The following is a 25,337-nucleotide window of genomic DNA, read 5'->3' on the forward strand; positions in this document are numbered from 1 at the left end:
CTCTGGAGTAAGATGACATGGATGTGAATCCTAGCTTTGCCTTCTGCTAGCAGTTAGGCAGCTCATCTAACACCTCTGTGCTTCAGTTTCTCCATCTGTAAAATGGGGATGATAATAATACCCACCTGCATCATAGGGTTAGTGTATTAAATAAGTTTATAAACAATTAGAAGAGCACATCTTAGCTTTTATTAGATAGTTGCTTGGTCAGAACAGCAAACGAAAGTATTTCAAATTTTATGCCAAAACCAGAAATGTAATTGGGAGCTTAAAGGATGGATTTTTTAAATCAGCAGGCCCGAGACATCCTTCCTTCTGAATCACCCTCCCCCTCAATTCCCATGGCTCTACTCCTGCCTGTGACTGACAGCTGCGATGTTTTCTTGCTGATCCACAGCCCCCAATTAGGAGAGGCAGTTAATCTGCTCAAGTTAAGTCACTCAGTTAGAGCAATGGTTCTCAACTAGGGATAATCGATGCACCTCCCCCCCCCCCGACCCCAGGGGACATTTGGATAGGTCTGGAGATGTTTTTGATTGTCACGACTGGGGCAGGAGTTCTAGCCAGGGATGCTGCTAAACATCTTATAATGCACAGTATAATCCTAACAATAAAGAATTATTTGGTCTAAAATGTCAATAAAGCCACTGTTGAGAAACCCTGATCTAGAGGGTACAGGGGTTTGGAGAAACGGGACAAAAGTTGAGTAGATGAGCCAGGACATGTTTCCCGGATTCCTCCAGCTATGCTGGGTTCTTGGCTGGTTCAGCCTTGGTGACCAACTCCAGACTGACCTATAGCTGGGTCTAAATGTGCAATTTCTGATGTCCCTGGACTACTAGTGTCACATACATAGAAACTGAATTCCCAGATCTTCCACACCAAGAAATTAGAGAATAGATTCTTGAAAGAGCTGCTATTGAAACAAAACTATTCAAAATTTTAAGAAATCTTGGCAGAAGGCAGTTTGCCTTTTCCCATCATTAGCAAATATTCTACCTTTTTCTCTCCATGACATGCTGTCTGTTTGAAACAAGTTTCTCTTCTAAGCCCCAGGCCCCCCATTTCATACCTGGAGCTCAGCAGAATTTTACTAAGGCAATGAGGGTTTTAGGGTGGAAGAAGCAAATGAAAAGCATGAGAAACAACATGATAAAATGAAAAGCTGCTAAATAAACACACAGGGCAGAATACTGACAGTTACTGTAAAATTCTATTTGTATTAGCCACAGCCTACATCAGAAGCCATTTAGCTAGCAAATATAAAACATGTATGGGCTGTCTGAGGTAACACATGTGAACAAAGAAAAATTAGCTTTTCTCTAACAATGTAAACCATGTATCTCTTATGAGGCTGACAAGAATATAAGTGAAAATGGTCGCTCTGAGACTGCACCACCAACCAAATTGAAATATGAAATTCTGGAAACAGCTGGAAAGCAATTTTTTTTTCCTGTTAGCTATTTATGAGGTTTCTTTTTTTGGGTCCTACATGCTTGAAACCCTGCATACTAACTGCCGCCCTCAACAAAGAACCACTCATCCACTCACTGTTTCCTGACTGGGGAATCAGCAACTTGTTGATAGTTTTCAAGGAAGAGTTTCAGCATATGGAAAAGACAGAATTTTTCATAATTAAAAAGTTCCTGGTTACTTTCAAATACACACATGTAAGTCATTTGAAAATACTTTTCATTTGCTATAATAGAAGCTCTTTCCCTATGCTTTACCAAGTTCATACTTTCTATTTAGTCTCCAACCAACATCCTACCAAATACAGATCAAAGCTGTTCAAAGGGCCTGCAGATGTAAGAGAATCCTATCTAAGGTGATCTCATACTCATATAAATGTCAGCATTCTTCCCTTTACGGAACAACTTGCCACCACAGGCCTTGTGCACATTCAAAATGCATTTAAATCAAAGGTTTTCTATGAACAATTTCTCAGGTAAAGCCAAACATGCTTGTATGTTAATTCGTGCTGTAAAAGTCAAGATACAGCTGGTCAGTCATTATACTGTATTTAACTATGGACTGGAAAGTTAATTGACAATTTTTTTTTTAATGTTAGCACTTGCTAAGGAGGCAATGGGATTCAGTCTGTGAATGAAAAACAACTTACATCAGCACAGGAGATGCACTGAATTAGGAGCAGGGAGGCTAGACCTCTGCTTTCCTCTCTGGAAAGTCTGGAAGCATCAGCCACAGACCTCTCTGGGATCTGGTGATGCATATCTCTAAATTACTTCAAACAACTCAACAAGTTACGTAACTGTTATGGTCATTACCAATAGTAATTGTGGTCATCAGCAATATTCACTATATCAAGGAACTTTCAAAAGCACCTCCTTTGTTCCCGACAGTATAAACTCTGTAAGGTCAAAAAGCAGTTTCCACATCCTCTGAATATTGCTATCAGATACATTTTCTAAAATAATTTGGAGACAGGAGGTAGCCCTCAACTGTTCAGAAATTTATTAAAGGCCTATTGTGTACCAGACTCTAGAGGGACAGAAACGACAGTCCCTGTTTAGTAGGAGACAGACACATAATCTAATATTTTCCTGCTCAAAAACTTCAAATATTGAGGAAAATCACACCTAACATTTACTTCCTCCCTCTAGCTTTTCAGTGATGCTGTGTGGTTCTGCAGAAATCAGATAATGGGGCTAAAATGTGTACATTCCCTATTGTGTAGCCTTAACTTTTCTGAAACTCATTTTGTCTTTAATCTCAACACATTGGGAGACCAAGATGGGAGGATGGCTTGAAGCCAGGAGTTTGAGACCACCCTGGGCAACATAGTGAGACCTCATCCTTACAAAAAAACATTTTTTAATTAGCCAGGTATGGAGTGCATGCCTGTAGTCCCAGCAAGTTACTCCAGAGGCTGAGGCAGGAGGATTGCTTGAGCCCAGGAGTTGGAGGCTGCAGTAATCCAAGATCGTGCCACTGCATTCTAGCCGGGGTGACAGAGCAAGACCCTATCACTACAAAAATTAAAAATCTGAAAAATTTGAAAGAAATGTAAAAAGCAATGAAATCACATATGTGAAAATACTTCCTAAATTCTAACATAAGGCATTATTAACAAAACAAATCCTTCATTAGGTCTCCACTGCCAGCCTTAGGCTATCCATGAAACAACTAACCAGTTTTAATCAGGGCAAACCTGTTTTCAACACAGATTATGTGAAAGGGTATAGTCACTAACCGTTTTTTAAATATATGAACAATACTTAAATATCCCACTTATCATTATTTCTAAGCATCTCCTGATCCAACTGTATAAACCTACTTCTCAAATCACTATTTATAAAGCTTTCATTTTTTTTTTCCAGGAAGAGCAGTGGGTTATGATGAATTACCAACTCTTTTAGGGTTTGCACAGTCTGGTATTAAGAAAAATGTTTTTCCATGTAAAGTGAAGCTAGCCCCCAGGGAACCACACCCAAGTAATGTTTATGTCACTCGAGCACGTTGAATTTGACTTTGACTCCTGATATCCATAAGGGTGCATCTTCCCCTTCCCTATTGCAGCTGCCCCGGCCTTCAGTAGTTATCCAAAGTCACTCCTCTTACAAAGACTAAGTGTGCTAAATGGATTTCCCTTAAACTACTTGATGCAAAGAAATGGAGGATGTCAACGGAATCACCCATGATTAATTGTCAACATGTTTCCTGCCCAGCAACTCAAAATGTCCTAAATCAAGCAATACCAATAATGCCCAGATTGGTAGTTCTGAAAATTCACTATGGTCTTTGATTTCCACAATGCCTGGATTCTCTATAATAGCATTTTCAAAAGTAACTGAATATTTTATATATTCCACAGGACAGTCATCATGGATCTTCAATTAAATAATCACTTTTTCTAGCAAAGTAAGCAACCTATCTAAAAAGTTGCTAGTGGATGGATAGTTATCCAAAATTGATTTAATTATTTCATACTTTATCTGCACAAGAAAGCAATTTTGTAAGTGAAAACGGATAACCTAAATAAACTAATAAGTTTTCAAACTACTACAGGGCTCCATGGCTTTAAAAAGTACAGACACAGAAAATACCACTTTTTATGGAAAAGTTTTATTTTATTTTATTTTGTAAAACATAATGTTTTGACTATACTTACTTTACTCTTTCAAAGCAATGCAAGTACAATGATAAGCATTTGAATAAAAAGTACCCTGTTTTATGAGCTTATTTTTTAACATAGTGAAGGCATACTCTCACTGAAAGTAGAAATATGTGATCCAATTACAAAACATAACACTTACAAATAAACACACACAACTGAATAGTCATGAAAAAATAGAGGATTAGTCAAAATATTCTGTTTAAAAATATTAAATTCAAGTTACATGGAAATTTTATGCATAAAAATCATATTGTATAATCAGAATGAATCTTCAGTGGTCATTTCTGAAAAACAAATACTAACTTTAGTTAACAAGTTAAACTTTTACTTCTCTTTTTCAAAGTATTTTCAAAACTTCACTATTCAGATTAAAATAGGATATTTTAACCATTTACTTCAAAGACATATTATATAATTCTAATCCCAAGAGATCTTCTTGTGGCGTTTATAAATAAATCTACTAACAGAAAAGAGTAAGAAAAGCCAATCTAGGAAAGAAAATCGTTCAATTAAGTGAGAGTCAAAGTGCCAATTCAGTCTATGGGTGTTTTTCCTCCCCATCATTTCTTTTCATGTTGCCTTTGGAGACAGAGTAATTTGTAGGCAGCTCACCTTGATCTACATTTTCTCTTTCTAATCTGTCTTGGCTGTGACATAGTACAGGGAACCACTAATATCACCCCCTCCATTTTGCCAGACAGTAATACCTAAGGCCCAACCTCATGCCCATCCTCGGGTTGCAACAAGTAACGTTTACTTCAGCAACAAAGTGGACCTCTCTAGAGATTATTTTTTGTGCTGTCTTGTTGCCTTAATACGAATTAATCATTAAAAAATAAATTGAAAACCAGAAATTCAAACTGTCCATAGACAAATAATCACTTAAAAGTTGGGAAAATGAGAAATGGAGCCTTAACCACTTAAAGTCTCCCCTCCTCCATTCCTAGCTCACACAATTCCAGGAACAGAATCCTAAACATAAGCTTCCCCTCTACTGCATTAAGAAAGTGTCACTTCTTTGCATCGAATGGGTTGAAAGCTTTGGCAGATGAACGGGAAATTTCAAGTCCACCACTTTCATCAATTTCCCTTGTCCTTCCCGTTCTCAGTCCGCACTCCCAAGGCACAGGCAGCTTCGCCGGGAAGTGGCTTGAGGGAGTTGGCCTGCCTCGTGGCTGTGGGGGTGGGCAGGGAAGGCGCGGTGGCACACAGCGGAGTCCTCTTCAGCTTTATCACCCGCTGGGGTGTAGGCTTCTTGTCAGAGAGTAGCACCTTAGCTGGAGGTAAGTGCGTGCCTCCATTTTCAGTGCTCGCAGCCCCAGGAGAAGCCTGAGGATGCCCAGGTGCTCCCGTGCCCACCAGGGCCGTGGCTCTGGAAGGTGCAGAGCACTGAGCTGCCTTTCTGCGGCTACCACTTTGAAACCGGTTTGCTGTCGCCCCAGCCGACATCTGGATGGCACTGGCTGGAGACACCGTGACTGAGGCCGAGTTCTTGACTTTAATTTGGGTACTTGTGGAAGGGCCCAAAAATCTAACTGGCTTAGGACCAGTCTTATAGTTCACACCTTCGTCTGCTTCATTGAACGTTATCAGTCGCCTAGAAATACAGAAGTGTGTCATTTTCCACATGTATAGTTTTAGTAACTCATGAAAACATCTCCAAAGTTTACCTTCAGCATTAACAGAAAGGCTTTGGTCAAGAATTAAAGAGTCAAGAGGTTTATGGGCACCTACCTCATCTCTCATCTCCCACCAAGGTCAGTAAGCAAGTTTACAAAAGATTGGTCTCCATTTGAATACGAATTATGTAAACTCACACATAATATTAATACCAGCAAATTAAAATTTGGCACGTTACGTAAGAATTATACAATATATCACCCTGTTCCCCAGTATCATGATGTGACCTACAGGATAACCAGAAATATCACAAATTGTTTTTCCCAGAACTGTAGTTTTAAGAGATTTAGTGAAGAAAAAAAAAGATTTCACAATCAAATAAATATTAGAAATATTGTTTGATATAGTTTGGCTGCATGTCCCCTCCAAAGCTCATGTTGAAATGTGATCCCCAATGTTGGAGGTGGAGCCTGACAGAGGTGTTTGGGTCATGGGGGAGGATCCCTCCTGAATAGCTTTGTGCCCTCTCCCATGGTAATGAGTGCGTTCTCGCTCTATTCGTTCATGTGGGAGCTGGCTGTTGAAAAGCCTGGCATCTCTTGCTGTCTCTCACCATGCGACACATCTGCTTCCCTTCACCTTCTGCCATGATTGTAAGCTTCCTGAGGCCTCACCAGAAGCATATGCTGGCCCTAACCTTCCTGTACAGACTGCAGAACCATGAGTCAAAATAAACCTCTTTTCTTTATAAATTACCCAGCCTGATATTCCTTTATAGCAATGCAAAACTAATAAACTGCTGCATATCTGTTTCTCCTCTTGAAGCTTTAAAATTCATGTTAACATATTAAAGATTATGAAAGGCCTATACTAAAGATATCTGTATTTCCCAATCATTCTATAGTGAAACCTTTGATGGCCGGTAAAATTTGCATTCTTTGGAACCCATTTTGGGGACTGCTAGAACAGTCATGGACAAACCTTCAAAGATTCCAGAACTGAGTTTACCATTCATTATAAAAAGCCTACGGGGGAACATTTTTTTAAATGACCTTAAAACTGTCAAACAATCATTGTCAAAACCTCGCCTGCTCCTTCAGCTTCACTTCCTGAGGACCACCCCGAGCATGAAAGGGGACTGCAATCCTCTCACTCTGCTCTCTTGAAAGTCCGCATAGCATCAGTGTGTCATTAGAGGAGATTACAACTTAGTGAACTCCCATTCTTGGAAATGGGATCATAATAACATGGTTATTTGAAAATTGCCATCTGTAGCAAAGAATGCAAACGTAATATATTCAACCCTAAATCCCTACTGAACATTTTCCCTGGTGACTAGATGGCTCCTTGGATCCTTACAAGTGCTTCTCAGTCATCGTCATCGTTATCCTGTTGATGCATCAAAAATAATGCTTCATAAACTTGTAGAGGAAAGATAACTAACACAGAGGAGGGTCTCTGTAAACCACTTCTGCCTGCTATGTTTCCATCTACATCTGCCACCAGACTCCACACTGAGGTTTCTCAACCTTGGCACTATTACCATTTTGGTCACATAATTCTTTGTTCTGGGGGGCTGCCCTGTGCACTGTAGGATGTTCAGCAGCATCCTTGGCCTCTACCCTCTAAAGGCCAGTAGCAACTCCCACCCCACAGTGTGTCAACTAAAAGTGTTGCCAGACGTTGTCAAATATCCCCTGGGAGGCAAAATCACCCCTAATTGAGAACCACTGCTTTTGACTCAAAATATATTTGCTAACTGTAGGCTCGAAAGGCAAAATAAATGATAATAAAATTATAGCTTTTAAGAAATAAGATCTGTTTTGACAAGTGATGGTTAACTACTACAAACTGAATAAGCATCTCTGCATTTCAGTGAAAGACCCAGAGGGCAAATGTAAGAAAGTAGTCTGAAATTCCATACGGGCATTCAATTAAATTGTAGAACATGTGATCAAGAAATCAGAACATCTGAAGGCCATGAATAAAACCCAGACACTGTAAAAAAAAATGTGATTTTAAATGTATTTAAAACACAGTGAAAGACACGGCTGTGGAGTGAATTTAATGCTAATAATTTCATGGAACACAGGAAAATACCATTAAATGAACGTGCTATTCGTGGCAATAGGAAACAGAAAGGAACTCAGAATAAGTCACAAGAAATTTCAAGTATTAAGTCTAAATAGATTTTTTTTTTTTTTACTATTGCCAATAAAGCCTGGGATTTCACTTCGGTGGGGCAAAAATATTTACCACAGCATTCCCACTGTGTCCACTAGTAATTTTAGAATCACTCTTTCAATAAGAACATGTTATACATGCAGTTACAAAGAATTATTCCCACTTTTTACATAGTTTTGGTAACTTCATATTTATCAAGATCTATATTTTGATGGTAAGACAGAATATTCAAATAGGTGATTAATAAGCTTAGTAAGGTCAAGAATTATTATTAATTTTCCCTTCACAAAGACAGTAAAAATGTCAGCGATTAAAAAACAAAACAAATAATCAACACAGCATAGATAACCTCTTTCGAATTGGAGCCATGTGACGCAGGCTTCCAAGTAAAGGCCGTTCTTCTAGAGTCCAACACTCTATCAGTTCATGAGGCACCCGCCAGTAGCTAACACCTGGAAGGTAAAAAGAGATAATTAAGACAGCTACCATCCACTGCAAAATGCTGAGCAACACTGTTTCACCTAAGACCTGCCAGAGTCTGAGGTTCATGCCTCCCATTTGGCAAAGGGAGGTGTGCACAACATGAACAGGAAGCGCTCACACGAGGAGCTAGGGCCAGGGAGCAATGCAGCTCACGACCTGGGTCAGGAAGAGCTGGCCACCAGCTTTGCCACTGATTAGCTGAGAAGATTCAGCAGGTTATTATGCATACTCAGGGCAGCTGAGAGTGAGGGCTCAGGCTCCAGCAAAGCCTGTGTGGGTGTGAATCTCCATCTCTCACTCACTAGTCATGTCACCTTGGGAAAGTTACTTTTCCAGGCCTGAATTTTCTCAGCTGTGAAATGATGACAATAATAGTATGTACCTTGAAGGACCACTGTGATGATTAAGTGAGTTAATAAATGCAAAGTGCTTAGAACAGGGTCTAGCATGGACTAAGCACTCAAAAACTGTCAAGTACCTTTACTCCCAGTCTTAGTCGTACGGAGTAGTATACGTATTGTATAGGGGGTGGGTTGTAACACTTGCCCTATCTACTTCACTGGGTTGCTGTGACATCAAATCAGTGGAACTTTGTGAACTACTCTGAAAATGGCAACCACTGTACAAATATGAGATATCACCACCCGATAACCACCTTTTCCAACAAGAATCTGAGCTAGTGTTAGGCAAAAATGCCATTCAAATTCGTTTTAATTTTTAAATCCATTATGTTTTTTATTAAAAGCTGAAATATGTATTCTTGAAGCCTCGAAAACATTATGCTAAGTGAAAAACACCAAACATAATAGGTCACATATTGTATTGTTCCATTTGTAGAGATATCAAGAGTAGGTAAATCCATTGAGACAGAAAGCAGACTGCTGGTTGCCAGGGGCCGTTGGAGACAGTGGAGTGGGGAGTGACCGCTTAGGGGGTTCCTTTTGGGATGATGAAATGTTTAGAACTGGAGAGAGGTAATGATTGCACAACATTATGAATGTAGTAAATACCAATGAAATGTATGCTTTAGTTAATTCTGTTATGTGAATTTCCATCCCAACTTTTTTTTAAAAAAGAAACACAAATATATACACATGAAAAAAGCTCAAAGAATTATGTTGAATAAAAATTGTTTGGAGTAATCTAAGTCCCAATAATGGATTTGTTGTCTTCTTATTAAAGTTCTGGTAACAATAACAATTTAGCAAGCTGGGCATATAAATCATTATAATAATAGACATAGCTGATACTCAAATAACTCTATGATCCTCATTTTAAAACAACTTTCTGGAACTGCTTGATCTCACTCCAAAACCTACACATAATCAAGATGTAGACCACTTCTATCGCCCCAAAAACTTTCCTCATACCCCTTAGCAATCAATGTCCCCTCCACTTTAAATGTTATGCAACCAACTTTATTAATCTTTGTCTTTATGATTTTTGAGCTTTTAATTTCTTTCCCTATTGAGAAATCAATTATTTGCTTACATTTCCTTCTTTCTTTCATAAAACCATCTGAGACTATTTTGACAAATAATGAGGTTAAAGTTTTGTTTTTCCTCCCAAGCATATTTCTCAACTATTTATTAAAATACTGATATTTAATACTTTTTTACTACATAGTACTTTTACTAACTTTACTGGTGTTTACCCTTGATCACTGCTCTATTCTTATACCAGAGGCACATGGCTTTTGATTATTATAGGTCTATAGCATGTTTTACTATCAAATAGAGCTAGACTCATCCCCCTAATTACTTCTACTCCCCAAAATGTTATTGGCTATTTTACCTATTTATTCTTTCAGAGGAATTTTAGAATCATTTCTTCAAGATTCCAAAAGAGTCCCATTGACATTTTGATAGACCTATAATTTAATCTGAGAAGTACTGACATCTTTATAACATTCAGATTTCCCACTCAGGATCATGGTATGTCTCACCATTATCTCCATGTCTTCCTTTTTATGGATGGATAAATACATTTTAGCAGTTTTCTTCAGAAAAGACCTAAGCATTTCTTGGGTAGTCAGTCCCGAGGACACTCCTAGTTATTTTATGTTTTGCTTATTGCTATAGTGAATGGGAGTTTCCCTTATAATTTTTAATTGATTTATCATAGGTAAGCTGCTGATCGATGTATACTTACATTGTATCCAGCTAGTTTAGCCTACTAAATTCAGCACTTACAATATTTTCAGTTGATTATTTGGGGTTTTCTAAAAAGACATTATCTACAAATAACAATGACTCTTCTTCTCCTTTCCAAGAGTTTTTTCTCTAACTCCTGTTTCCTATCTTATGGATTTTCACACGCCTTCCGGAACTTTGTTAAATCACAATGATGCCTCATTATGTGCTTTCAAAATGGATAAAATCAGTTGCATGCTTTTTAAAAGGTATCAACCCCAGTTTTCTGCTTCAACTTTTTTTTTTTTTTTGAGATGGAGTCTCACTCAGTGGCCAGGCTGGAGTGCAGTGGCGCAATCTCAGCTCACTGCAACCTCCGCCTCCTGGGTTCAAGCGATTCTCCTACCTCAGCCTCCTGAGTAGTTGGGACTATAGGCGCGTGCCACCAGGCCCAGCCAATTTTTGTATTTTTAGTAAAGACGGGGTTTCACCATGTTGGCCAGGATGGTCTCAATCTCATGACCTCATGATCTGCCTGCCCCGGCCTCCCAAAGTGCTGGGATTACAGGCATGAGTCACCGTGCCCGGCCCTCCTTCAGCTTTCTAAGTCAGTGAGCTCTTGGACATTTTGCCAGTGCAGAGGCACAAACAGAGACACAGAGAACACCATGGAATTTGTTCTCCAACTTGAGCATAAGTGTCTCAAAGTAAATTAAATATAAAATAGAAAGCTGAAAGATGTCATCCTGCCTGCTCGAGGGGTATGACTAGAAAAGAAAAAGGAAGGAAAGTGAGGGGGCAAAGTTGAGGAAAGGAAGAAGGACTGGAGCTGGCATGACACCTGAAGGAGGAACAGCTAATAGAGTGTTTTGTTTTGTTTTGTTTTGTTTTGAGACAGAGTTTCGTTCTTGTTGCCCAGGCTGGAGTACAATGGTACAATCTTGGCTTACAGCAACCCCCGCCTCCCGGGGTTGCAGCCATTTTCCCACCTCAGCCTCTCAAGTAGCTGGGATCACAGGCATGCGCCACCATGCCCGGCTAATTTTTTGTATTTAGTAGAGATGGGGTTTCACCATGTTGGTCATGCTGGTCTCAAACTACTGACCTCAGGTGATCCACCTGCCTCGGCCTCTCAAAGTGCTGGGATTACAGGCATGAGCCACTGCACCCAGCCAATGCTGCTTTTAAAAGCCTCTTCCTCTCCTTTTATGTCTTGCTCTGTCACCCAGGCTGGAGTGCAGTGGTTTGATTATAGCTCACTCCACCCTGAAACTCCTGGGCTCAGGCAATCCTCCTGCCTCAGCCTCCCAAGTAGCTGGGACAATAGGTACATGACACCAGGCCCAGTTCTTTTATCTATTATGTGACTGGCAGTCAGTCTTTACTAGCTTTTAGGATTATTTGAGGATGGAATATGTCTTATTTATCTTTGAATCCAATTTTAGGACTTGTTACCATACTTTGCACCTAACAGACACTCAGTACATGGTTGTTAATTAAAAAAAAAATGCTTAGGCATAGAACAGAACATGTAACCTTCTGTGATCCTTATGAAAGTGTCAAAGCCCTTCTGATACTCAGTTTCCTCATCTATAAAATAGGAATGGTAAGTAGTGTACAGGATTGTGTTAGGACTAAGAGATACTGAATGTAAACTACTTATCGAGGATATAAAACAGCATCATTATTACCAACTCTCACTCTGTAGTTTGAGAAAAATGAACAGTTTTCAAAGTGTACATTTAAATATTATTGTAATTATTTTATAAGGGCTCTTTAGACATCTTCCCCAACATTATTTTCTCTCCCTTTCCTTGATTACATATTTTATGCAAATTTGAAGTATTTTTCCAATGCACAGTAGGTACTAAATGAACTCTTATTTAATTAAATTAAATAAGCCTAGCTAACAGAGGCATACTTAAAGTTACTGAATTATAAACTATTAATAATATCTAGCAACTGATGGGATTTAAAGATTTGTAAGTAAACTGCCTCGGTGTTATCATGAGATGACAAATACATTGACACACTCAAAAGAATACTTTCTAAAAAAAAGAAATGCAGTATTTGAGCTTACTTTGTCTTATTTTTTTTTTTAGAAAAAGTCTACCTGCTTCCATGAAATAAAAGAATTGCACTGTACCTTTTCCTTCCCAAGCATCAAAGGCATCCATCATTTTCTTCAACTCTGCTACTGAATAATAGCTCCAAATGTACTGAACATTATTTCCCGCCTCTCTAGAAATATTGCAAAAAGTAATGAAAATATACTACCTAGGTATGGATGTGTATATATACATACAGCTAATATACATTTAATAAGAGCTTGTTAATTAAGGGAAAAAATATGTAAGCACTGAGTAGTTGTTCTGTGATCCTTAAGTATACATATGCTTACATAGATACATATGTACACATTATATAATATACTAACCTATATTTTGATCTCTTTTTATCATAGTATTTTATTAATTCCACAATATGCACCATGTAGATAAATCAACATATCTTTAATATCAAGTTTTTTAGAAAAATCAGCAAACTCCAATGAACTTAGAAAATATTCACGTTTGACCAGCATTATGCCAGGCACTTACATATCTTACATAGAAGCATCCCTATCTGTAAAGAATTCAGAAACTGATGGCATATTTAATCATCTCAAAAGGCAAGCTTATGTGATCCTGCATTAGTCACTAATATTCAACCCAATCCCATCTGCCAGAGAATTTTTTTAAAAATTGCTAAGTGAATTAACCAATGTAAATAACATTACAGGAAAAATATTAAGTAATAACTCTTAAGAATTTAACATGTTCAAGTCATAAAATTCTAAAGCTGGAAGGGACCAGGAAGTGCTTTGTCATTTCTCAGAAGAAGACACCAAGGCAGGCCGGCCCTGAGTCACTCAGTAGGCCTGCTGACTTCTTCTGCCAATGCTTCTATGGTCTAGGAAGACACCAGGCATATGGCTTTTCTTTTTTCTTTCTCTTCTTTTTAAGCCTCTCGGTGGGGGGATTCTGATGCAGACTCCCAGTTGAGAACTACTGCACTAGATCATGCAGATGGCCTGCAGCTTATCCATACTGTATGGGAAATGATCTTAATTATAATTTCCTCATGAAGCAGGCCTATCTCAACTGCTATGATGGCTCAGTCTGTCTCCTGAGAGGTGTTAATGGTCTTTTCTAGTCAAGCACATTTCATTCAGAAACACCTCTTAGAAGAGACCAGGACTTTATTTTGTTCTTTTTCACATTTAAATTTGGACATACCTTTTAAAAATGCTTTTGCTGTGAATTCTTCCTCCCAGCTGCTTATCAATAGCGTCTGTTCCATCAGTTTTTGTGGCATATACACCAATAATTCTACTCTCACAGCTTGCACCAGATGTGTTAAGATAGTGGAGAACCCAAACTGTTGGTTTATTGCAGACTAAGCCATATGAATCACAGAAATCTGTTAAAGCCTAAAGCAAAAAGTATATATAAAATTTGAATTTAATTCTAGAGCAAAATAAAAATGAATATGCTCCATTACTTTCATGTAAAAGCTGAAATTCTAGTTGATCATAAGGGAAATAAAAAGATTATAAATTTTAGGTAAGTTTTTATACCTTTAAAAATCAAACATACATTTTTTTGAATTAAATCGGGGCAGCAAGGACAATCACAAAAAATACCCCCCAAAAACCCAACACCTCTTCATCTACAGAATCCTTTTCCACATGGAAATTCCATTTTATTTCTTACTCCTTTAGTCTGCCAACATCCCTTTTAATTTTATAATCTTTATAAGATCATTCCTCCACTGCCAACATCACTTTTAATTTTGAAATCTTCGTATAATAACTAAAATGTAGACCTTTTTCTTTTCCCTTTAGAGTAATTTCCCCAAATTTTCCCATTTGACACAATCTTCCATTCACCTTCTACTGACTAACCCTATGGTTGGTCCTTATTTTTAGCTCCAAATTCTAATCATGGACTAACCAGATTGATTTTTCTTTTACACTGAAAGATATGAATATGTAAACTCAATATCTAAACTCAATATATGCTGCCTGAACTTATTTGGCACTTATCCACCTATTCATTCATTCATTTGAATATTAAGTTCCTACTCTGTGCTGAGCTCTAAGGTCCTGAAGATATAACGATGAACAATGGTGAGACAGGGTCCCAGTCCTCCTAGAGTTTATAGCTAATGCAGAAGACAGACATTGAATAAGTCACCAGCACCCTGTGTAAGAAGTGCCACCAGGACCAGGTGCAGTGGCTCACGCCTGTAATCCCAACCCTTTGGGAGGCCGAGGCGGGTGGATCACCTGAGGTTGGGGTTCGAGACCAGCCTGACTAACATGGAGAAACCCTGTCTCTACTAAAAATACAAAATTAGCTGGGTGTGGTGGTGCATGCCTGTAATCCCAGCTACTCGGGAGGCTGAGGCAGGAGAATCGCTGGAACCCAGGAGGCGGAGGTTGCGGTGAGCTGAGATCATGCAGTTGCACTCCAGCCTGGGCAATAAGAGCAAGACTCCATCTCAAAAGAAAAAAAAAAAAAAAAAAAGAAGTGCCACCAGTGAGACCACACGGTGCTCCAAGGCAGACAGCAGAAGGGTTTCACCCATTGAAGCTGCCAGGGCCTTCCCTGGGAGGAACAGCTTTACTGCTGTAAGTACTCTGGACAGCTACTTTGTTGTGTTCACTGTCATATCCCAAGTGTCTGGAATAGCGCCTGACACAAACAAGATGCCTAGTATTTGCTGACTCAGTGAATGAAAACGGGGCCCCACCATGTCTTGCACTTTCATTTAATATTGCTATCTAACTCCTGTATTGGTTTGGAATTTTACTTACACATACATCTACAAGAATTCCCAACTATACTATAAACTTCAAGGGCAAAGAACTGCATGTTGTATTTCTTGGTGTCCCACGCAGCCCCTTGTACAGTGCCATACATGTCACAGGCACTTGAAACAAACATGTGTTGGCTGACAGCATGAATGTGGGCATGCTGTGTCCTTTTTGAATAAAAACCAGGAATAAAACACTAGAGAGCTGAGACTTCTGAAGATGAGCATTAACCCTCCCAACCTTCTAGTCAGGCCTCATTCTGCAGATGTGGCAACAGCAGGGAAAGACTATTGTTTGAAAATATAGTTGATGAATAACTTCAGTAGCAGAACCCATATAATTATGCAAATTCCTAAAGGGGATCTGAAACCAAATCAACTTTCTCTTCAGGCTGCACTCCTAATAACCAACCACCCACCAGCTTGCTTCCTAAACACTGACATCCAAATCAAAGAATTCAAACCAGTTCAGATCAGTTTTCACTATTAACAATTTTCTAAGAAAAATATTTTTCTTACATGCTCAAAAGTGCTAATTAATAACACATATAATACTTTCAATAAGACAAAAACAGATAATTAGGATTTTCAAATCGTAAAGATCTTTAAAATGCAATTTAAAATAGAAGCATCTTAAAGAGGTTTACTGATCTCAAAGTGAATTAGCCAAACTAATCTTTTAAATTAGTAACAAACTACTACACTTACTAAATCAATAAGATGTTTTATTATTCATCAGGATCATTCTTTTCAAAAATCATTTTAGTAAATAAAATAATACCACTATGCCCTAACATAGTATAGTATTTCTCTTAATTTAAAAAGAATTTCAGGAGTTCTATAAAAAAGCCGTCAAAAAGTGTTACATCTTCAATGAAAAATATAAACTCAATCAACCTTTGAGTGGCAATATACTTTCCAAGAATTTTGGCCTTAAAAAATGAGAAGTAGTAGTAAAGAAACATGCCTTCAAAATGTATAAAAACTATCTTGTTTGGTTAATGTGAAAACACAGGCTATGCAAAATAGTACATATTGCTTTGTGCATCATAAATATATATATCCAAAAACTTAAAAAAATGCCAAGACCTTTTTAAGTTCTATATTTGACCTTAAAGAATATGTCTCCATTTCATTGGCCAAATGGTCAGACAGGCTGTATGGATAAGGGATACCAAAGTAATCAGCCTCTTCCTGTAGGGCGATGCGGGTTTGCTCATCTGTGGGAATCTGAACTTCTCCATGAAGGTAATCCAAAAGGTATTTAAACAGACGTCCATCACGGTCAATAACACAAGCCCCTAGAAAACATTCAGTTCAAAAATGATAGTAGAGATTCTGTCGATCAATAAGATTTCAACAAATCAAACCAGGTTTGAGGACCTCTATTATTATAAATGTTTCTTTCTCACATGAAAGTTAACACCTAGTGTTCAAATAGGTTTATGTAATCTAAGCTAGACTTTTGGTTATTCAAACACCAAATATGATGTACCAGCAACCCTCTGCTTACAAATAGGTGATATTGTAACATAGAATCTGAATGAGTTGTGTGGGACAATCACCTGTAGTTCTATAATACTGCACATAAGTTTGAATGCAAATATATATCACCAGGGTTGCCATGTTTGGTTGTATTGGTGTACTACATATACCACGGTAGGCCAAGTGGGCAAGAGAGGCTAAAACCAAACCCACACTCTGCTCACCAAGCCATGCACCCTGGCATGGAACTGCATCTTCCTGGATATAAGGGCAACCTTTTCTGATTTGTATGCAAAGAAACTGAATGAGTCAGTGGTGGACCTTTGTGTTCTCACTACCATATGGGAAAATATATTCCGAGATCCATTTAGAACTTTGGATGCAATGACTATATTCCCACAATGGCCACTGCAAAAGCTAAGGGCACCCCACACTGCTGGTAGAAACAGAAGTTTACCCCTAACCTTATCTCAGCTGGACTAGAACAGGTATATGGAGGTGCTCACTAAAGAGAGCATGTGGGGTGCTCATCACTGTGTCCAGTGTTTGCATATCAGCAAGACTACAAATCTGGGGTTCCTCGCTCCAGGCATGCCAGATGATTCGAATTACTGGGTTAGTCCTTTTGTACTATGAGAACCCAAACTTCAAAAAAGAAGAAATGCTATGCTGGTACTACTTTATAATAAAATATTTTTCTTAGATAATTTAGCAGAATTAAAAAAAAAAACAGAAAAACCTCTACATGAGGCTAGTCAGTAATTCCTCACAAAAGAAGGGATTAAGAAGGTAAAATTTAGGGGCAGAGAAGAAAACTCAATCCCTGCTTACCATCTTTGCCCCAACAGCCTTTCTGCCCAGGTAGATACCAAACCCTGGGCACCAGCCACTGGTGATTTTTTTTCCCATTCTTTCAACTGCCATTTAACCAGCAAAGCAACCTCCTAACACCAGGGTTATTAACAGTAAAACAGTCCCTCATGTTCAAGACTCCTCAATCGTTCTCCTCTAACACAGAACCAAGAGTGGGTCTGGAGCTCATACGCAGGGCAAAAAACTTCATTTGTATTGATGAACTTTCTTTACAACCAGCAGCAGGTTCAGTGAGTCCCAGAGCACTGGAAGCAGAGAGCAGCCCCAGAACCCTACCTGTGTGATTTACAGTTTCTTCTGAAACCCAGCTTTCAGTCTGCTGCCCCTTAGCCCCTGACAGTATCACTGCACAGACTTTTTCTCAGCTATGCACATCGGCCACACAGCAAGACTACACAGCTAGGCTAGGCGGTGAGCCCAACACTAATTCTACAATGACGATGGCTGCTCCTGTTAGCAATAAGGGCAGCTGCTTTCTCCAGACAAAACATTTTCTAATTTGAAGAACACAGAGAGAAGCAAATATATTTAATCAGCGTCAATATCATCACCCGAAGCTGCATGAAAGTAACAAGTTTCAAAATATAGTTAATCCCCATAATTAGGTTATGACCAGCCTTTATGAACTCTTACTTCTTTGTCAACTTTTAACGACATTATCACAGATTTTCAGAAGTAGTATTTAATTTCTCCATGTACTTAATGAATCTCCATAGAGTCCTAATGATCTCAGTAATTTGTATGTATATTCATCTAGTACATTTCGTTGTAATTAGGAAAATCAAAGGGAATTTAAACTGGACTCTTGTGTTAATAAATATTCAGATCATGCTTTCGGACTTTAGGCATTTACCTGACTCATCTGTTTTTAGAGGAAAGCGACCACTGAACATAGATGCCAACATGGAGTCCTTGAAGCGGCACAAGGACTCCCGCCTGGCCGTGTAAATACAGCCACCCACGTTCAGTCGGAGAACATCTAGCACCTCTTCTTCTGCCTTGTGGCCTTCCATTTCTCCCCCAGGCACCTGAATTTTTGCCTCCCAACACTTTCAGAAACTTCAAAACAATGATGTCTTGGTCTCCTTCTGTAAAACAAAGGACAATCATCCCTGCCATTTCCAACAAGACACTAAATAGTTAATATAATAAATATACTTTAACATGACTGAAAATAAATTCCTCAGTACTGGCATTATTGAATTGAAGGATTTTATATAATATAAGAGAATTTCGAGATATGCTAAGAAGTTGGAAAATGTTGGCTCAGAGGATTTGTAAAAGATAATAAACGACTAACAACCCAATCATTGCTGTTGAAATGACTGTTTAAACATGGTAATGCACTCTCTGTCACACAACAAACCCAGGAGAGGCCTGCTTATGATCTTCAGTATTCACATATCTTTTTAACCAGGCTAAGTCTGAGGGAGCCTCTAAACTGCAGAGATCAGTGGACAGCATGGAATTGAGCTGCGAGGCTCTTCCCCTCACCAGCTCTAGGATCTTGGGCAAATTTTTTCCTCTTCTATAAAATGGAGGCAGTGATGATGCCCAGCTCAAAGGACTATAAGAGGAATAATTAAAAGAACTTATAAAACAGCAAAAGAGCAGAATCTGGCTCATGGTAACTATTCAATACATTATAAATATTATGCATAATGATATAAATTTAACCATAAGGTGTCTACTGAGGGACTTGATATTGACTCTGGAAATGTAAGGAAATAAAGGAGCAGGAATTACTAACAATAATAACTGTAATTCTTAAGTTAGGTAACTAAGGAATATATAATTTATCAACTGAGATTAGAATTCTTCTTTCAATTTAAAAAAATTTTTAAAACATGAGACAGGGTCTCGCTGTGTTGCCCAGGCTAGTCTTGAACTCCTGGGCTCAAGCAATCCTCCTGTCTTGGCCTCCCAAAGTGCTGAGTATATAGGCATGAGCCACCACACCCAGCCTGAGATCAGAATTGTATGTAGACCAGTAGCCAGACTAGTCTAGAACTACAAATAACACATCCAAATCATCCAGCTTCTTCACTGTGAAATGGACGAAGCTTTAGGGAAGTTTTTGGAGTTTTTTGTTTGTTTTTGAGATGGAGTCTTGCTCTGTAGCCCAGGGTGGAGTACGGTGGCGCAATCTCGACTCACTCCCGGGTTCAAGCAATTCTCCTGCCTCAGCCTCCTGAGTAGCTGGGACCACAGGTACACACCATCATGCCTGGCTAATTTTTGTAATTTTAGTAGAGATTGCGTTTCACCATATTGGTCAGTCTGGTCTCAAACTCCTGACCTCAGGTAATTCACCCACCTCAGCCTCCCAAAGTGCTGAGATTAGAGGCATGAGCCACTGTGCCCGGCCCAGGGAATGTTTAAGGGTTAGATTTTTTTAATCCATTCTGGAGATCACAGAACCACAGGTGACAATGTGGTGTTTTCCCACCTAAAACAATACTGTGATGAAAAAGGTACTCCCAATATTGAGAATCTGCAGTATCCACACATTTCATAGCAAGCTTAAAATGGCTGCCGAAAGGCTCAACTACATCTATGTCAATTCACTTTTACTCAGTGACCAAGTAAGATTGTTTTGTAGATGCCAGCCAGTCTCCAATAAAATGGAAAGAGACCATTAAAATCTGAGGAAGACCATGCGTGTAGAACACTGTCAGCAACAGAAACCATTATGGGCCAAAGGTCCAGCCTTCCAAAACCACTTATGGATGTGACATCTTGCACTGCCTAGAAGATCCGGGAGCAGCACTCCAAAGATCCATGTGTGAGAGCTACCTCTGAGGCATGGGATGGAACTTGTTCCCTCTGCCTCATTACTAGCTCCCTGGAATCCTATTTATTCTTCAATGCCCTCAGCAAACCTAATTTCTTGCATGATCGTCCCACGTATCCTTCTGCCCCCCAAGTTAGAATCCTTGCCCAATTCTACAAATATACTTTGTGTGTCTGTCCACTTTTTACTCCACTTGTTTAATCCCTACTTTTTGGTCTGTAGGCCAACGAAGCCAGGGCCTGTGTCACCCTTAATAACTCCCATTTACTGAATGCTTATTATGTGCCAGCCATTGTAAGAGACACTTGACACACATTACTTAATTCACACAAAAACTCTATTGGATGGGAATTACTGTCCCTGTTGACAGATGAGGACATTGGGGTAAAAAAAAGAGTGATGTGTACAGGGGCCACACAAGGGCTGACTGCTAGTAGGTTGTGGAGCCAGCCCCAATCCAGACAGGCAGGACGAACCCCAAGTTCTTCCTGCTTCACCCCACATCGGCTCCGCCAGCACTGTTTCACCCCTATGGCTCCTGACCCAGCCCTTTCACTCTCTAAGCATCTGTCCATCTCAAGACTTGGCTACAATAACACAGCAGCACCCCGATCCCGAGGATTTAAGAGCTACTCCTCCTACCCCAACCCCAGGCAGTCTCTCCTAAGGACAGGAACATCACCATTCCAAGGCCACACCAGGGGGGCACTCCGCAGGCCCCATCCTCAAAAGCACCCAGTTAGGCTCCCTGCTATGTGGAAAGTGTCCAGCCCTCGGGGACAATGTCCCCCAGAGTGCGGTCCTATGATCACCTGCATCAAAACCATCAGGGACGCTTGGGAAAACGAAGACACTCCGGCCACAACACACAGTTCCTCAGAAAGTCTGAGGAGGGGTCGGGATCTGCCCGCGAACCCCACTTTGAAAAACATCGCTCAAGGGGCTCACACTCCTCTTACGAAGCGGGAAGAGCCGGGAGGATCTGGGGAGCCAGAAAGGCCCGCCACGGTCTTCCGCGGCCTAGAGACCCCAAATCGGCCGGAAGCCCGAGCCTGCAGCCCGGGACGCGCGCGTTACCAGCGCGGCCCGGGCCCTTCCTCAGGGCGCCCCGCCGCATTCCAGGCCCGCGGCCCATCCCGCGCCCGGCTCTTCCGCACCGGGGGGGGTGGGGCGGGTCGGCAGCTTCCAGACTGACCTGCGGCCCGCCAGACCCTCGGCGCGGCCGCCGGACGCAGCGGGGCGGACGCGGAAGTGAACGCCTTCTCAGCTGCTCGGCAACTCGGGAGCAGAGCGGCCCCAGCGGCGCCCCCGTGCGGCGCGGCTCTGCGACGGCGGCGGCGGCGGCTCAGGCAGGGAGGGAGGCCACGCCCCGGGCACGCCACGCCACGCCCCGCCCCGCCCCCAGACTGGTCTCTCCCCAGTGGGCCGCCTCGGAGTCGGGTGGGTCTTCCATTCCGGAGGTAAGGGAAACACACGGTAGAGAAGGCCAGGGCTGAACCCCCGAGGGACAGTCTTGTGTGTTCAGAGGCTGGTTTTACAGGTGAACAGAAGAAACAGCCACAGAAGTTGCGATTGTCCAAGGTCACTTAATAAGTGGCAAGAATTAGGATGTTAAGTGTTCTCACCCCCAGGTCAGTGCCCATCCCTCCAAACAGGGCTGCTCAGTGCCAACGTGTGTTAATATATTGCACTTGGATAAGTCTATCTGGATAGTGTCTGCAGCTTACAAAGCTCTTTCACACACAGCATTCTTGTTTAGTCTGTGTGACAGTGATATAAAGGGTGATATTTATTTCCCATTATAGCAAGGAAAATTGAGGCGAGAGCAAACATTTATTCAATACTTTTGTACACTTGACACTGTGCTAAGTGCTTTGCATGCACTACTTAATTTCCTGTTAAAGATAACCCTAAAAGAGTTCTTCCAGTTTCTAGCAGCATCTTACCTTGTGCAAGGTACTGTGCTAGATATTTCTTTTTTTTTTTTTTTTTTTTTTTTTTTTTTTTTTTTTTTTTGAGACGGAGTCTTGCTCTGTCACCCAGGCTGGAGTGCAGTGGCACAATCTCGGCTCACTACAAACTCCGCCTCCCGGGTTCATGCCATTCTCCTGCCTCAGCCTCTCCGAGTAGCTGGGACTACAGGCGCCTGCCACCACGCCCGGCTAATTTTTTGTATTTTTAGTAGAGACGGGGTTTCACCGTGGTCTCGATCTCCTGACCTCGTGATCCGCCCGCCTCGGCCTCCCAAAGTGCTGGGATTACAAGCATGAGCCACCGCGCCCGGCAATATTTCAAGAAAAATATAACAGTCCTGTTTTCAAGGTGCTTCCCCAAAATCAAAAATATTCGGTTCCAAATTTCCCTGACTGGCTCTTAGAAGAGAATAAGCCAAAGAGAGGTAAGTCAACCTGTCCCCTTAGATATTAACAGTCTTAGGAGAGAGGGAAGGTTTGTTCAACCTATAATTATTAAGCACTAGCTATGGAGCAAGCACTGAGAGTACAGGACTGGACGAGACAAATAATGGGCATTCAACCTTACATTCCAGTACAACATGCAGAAAACATGTTCTGTAAATATTTTAGGCTTTGTGGGCCATGCCCAACTACTTAACTCAGCAGTTGTAGTCTGAAAGAAGGCATAGGCAAAACCTGAACAAATGAGCATTGCTAGTTCCAACTTTATGGACACTGAAATTCCAATTTCACATAATTTTCATGTGTCATAAAATATTCTTTTAAAAATGCAGCTTTTTCAAACACTTAAATATGTAAAAGCCATTCTTAGATCATGGGCCAGACAAAAACAAATGGTGATCCATGGGCCATAGTTTGCCTTCCCTTGTTCAAGTGGGAGAAACAGACACTAAGCAAAGTGGTGACAGATAGTGATAACTAGGTGTGAGGAAATGAGTGGACATTTAAGTTGAGGGCTAGGAGTGAGAATGAGTCCACCTTCTGCAGAGATGGAGGAAGGGTATTTTAGGAAGAAGGGAGAGTAAGTGGGAAGCCCCTCAGGCAGGAAAGGACTCAGCAATTTGTAGGAAGAGAAAGGCCACTAGTATGTCTGAGCCTTGGTGGGCATCAGGAAAAGGGGAAGATTAGATGGGATGAGGTTGAAGAGAGAGGCAAGAGCCCAGGCTGTAAAGTATTGTGTGGCCATGGTAGAAGTTTAATTTGACTCTAAGCATAATGAGAAGCTATTGAAAGGTTTTAAGCAGGGAAGTGACACAATTGATTTACTATTAAAAAAAAATCACTGCAGCTACTGAGATAAGAATAGATTGGAGAGGTGTGAGATGGAAGTAGATGACTATTACAATAATCCAGGGGAGAAATGTCATAGTTCCTCCTTAAGTAGTATTGGCAATAAAGAGAAGTGGATGGATGCAAGAGGTGTACTCAGGAGACAGACATGACATAAAATTTGTTGGTGGATCAAATACAATGTGTTAATATGGATCCCCTGAGAAGCAAACAATATTATCAGATTAGACATGTGAGAGATTTATTGAAGGGAACACCTGTGAGGTAATAACAGGGAAGCATCTGAGGGGAATTAGGAAAGACATTAGACAGTTTCAACCCTTGTGGAGAACAGGAAAGGAAGAGTAGGAAAAGTTGTAGATATGATACAGTTCTGAGAAAGTTTCAGCACAGCCAGTGGAAAGCCTTCAATCCAAAGTCCCCCATATCAGAAGAGTTCTGTGTCTCCCAGGAATTAAGGCCTGCCTTAAATCCCTCTGCTCAGTTGCTGGCTGGGAGCAGTCAGTGGGCAGTGCAGCCTGGTGATAAATTTCAAAGGACAGCAGCTGAGGCATCAGTCAACAATGCTCCCTGCAATTGGAGATCTGAGAAGTGCATTTTCATGGCTGCCATATATGGGATTTAAGGGAAAGTGAAAAATGTAGGCATATCTCTAAATTGTTAATTTGAACAATGGGATAATAGTCAGTTTACTGAGTCAGTGAATTATGGGAGAGGAATAGGTTTGAGGAAAGAAATCAGAAGCTGTGTTTTGGACTACTAAGATTCAGATGCTTTTCAGACATTCAGGTAGAGAGATCAATTAGCAATTGAATAAATCTGGAGCTTAGAGGTAAAATTCTGTGTTGAAGGTGGATATTTGGAAAGCATAAGCATTTAAACCTATGAGAGTGAATGAAACCATCTGCAGAAAGGGCAGATAAATGAGAAGAGACAACATGAAGCATTGACTTCAGCATTTAGAAGTCAGGCTTACAAGGAAGAACCAAGAGGAGGGAGGGGAATCAGTAGCATATGGAGTTACAGGAACCAAGAGAGCAAAGTGTCATTCATGTCAAATGCCACTGAGAAATCAAAGGTCCATCATATTTGGTATTGTGGGAGTTCTAGGTGACCTTGACAAGAGCAGTTTCAATGTTGTGGTGAGGATGTAAACCAGCCAAAAATGGGCTGGAGAGTGAATGGGAGATGGAAGATTGGATGTAACCCTTTAGAGAAGACTTTGTTGTAAATAGAAGTAGAGAAGTGAGGCTGTAGTGAAGGTGGGATAAGAGTCAAGAAAAGGAGTTTTAGGATAAGAGTTGTTCCAGCAGGTTATGCTGATGGAAATGATTCAGTAGATAGGCAGAGATTGGTGAGGCAGGAAGGGGAGGGAGGGGACAACTGAAGGAATGAAATACTTGGCAAAGCAAAAGGGTGTTGGAGCCAAAGCACAAATTAAGCAATTTTCATTTGACAAGAGTAGGGGTAGGAGGTAAAACACAGAAGACAGATTTAACTTC

The 25,337-nt window shown here is 40.5% G+C and overlaps 1 protein-coding gene across 5 annotated transcripts; it reads right to left on the reverse strand.

The window, feature by feature from the left end:
• Positions 1 to 4,070: 4,070 nt before the first annotated feature.
• Positions 4,071 to 21,924, reverse strand: KCTD18 (potassium channel tetramerization domain containing 18). 5 transcript variants are annotated; one of them, XM_055290177.2, is made up of 7 exons: positions 21,765 to 21,924; positions 18,629 to 18,863; positions 16,507 to 16,718; positions 13,836 to 14,029; positions 12,704 to 12,798; positions 8,292 to 8,394; positions 4,071 to 5,735 (listed from the first exon to the last, which is right to left on the reverse strand). In XM_055290177.2, the coding sequence occupies exons 2-7, from the start codon at positions 18,786 to 18,788 to the stop codon at positions 5,219 to 5,221; spliced, it is 1,281 nt and encodes a 426-aa protein (XP_055146152.1). In that variant the 5' UTR covers positions 18,789 to 18,863; positions 21,765 to 21,924; the 3' UTR covers positions 4,071 to 5,218. The 5 variants fall into 5 exon arrangements, with proteins under 5 accessions (XP_055146152.1, XP_063501732.1, XP_055146151.1 ...); XM_063645662.1 differs by having other exon boundaries at positions 16,593 to 16,718; positions 21,765 to 21,894; XM_055290176.2 differs by having other exon boundaries at positions 21,382 to 21,834.
• Positions 21,925 to 25,337: the final 3,413 nt, after the last annotated feature.

Source organism: Symphalangus syndactylus, chromosome 8 (assembly GCF_028878055.3).
Source record: "Symphalangus syndactylus isolate Jambi chromosome 8, NHGRI_mSymSyn1-v2.1_pri, whole genome shotgun sequence".
NCBI classification, from domain to species: Eukaryota; Metazoa; Chordata; class Mammalia; order Primates; family Hylobatidae; genus Symphalangus; species Symphalangus syndactylus.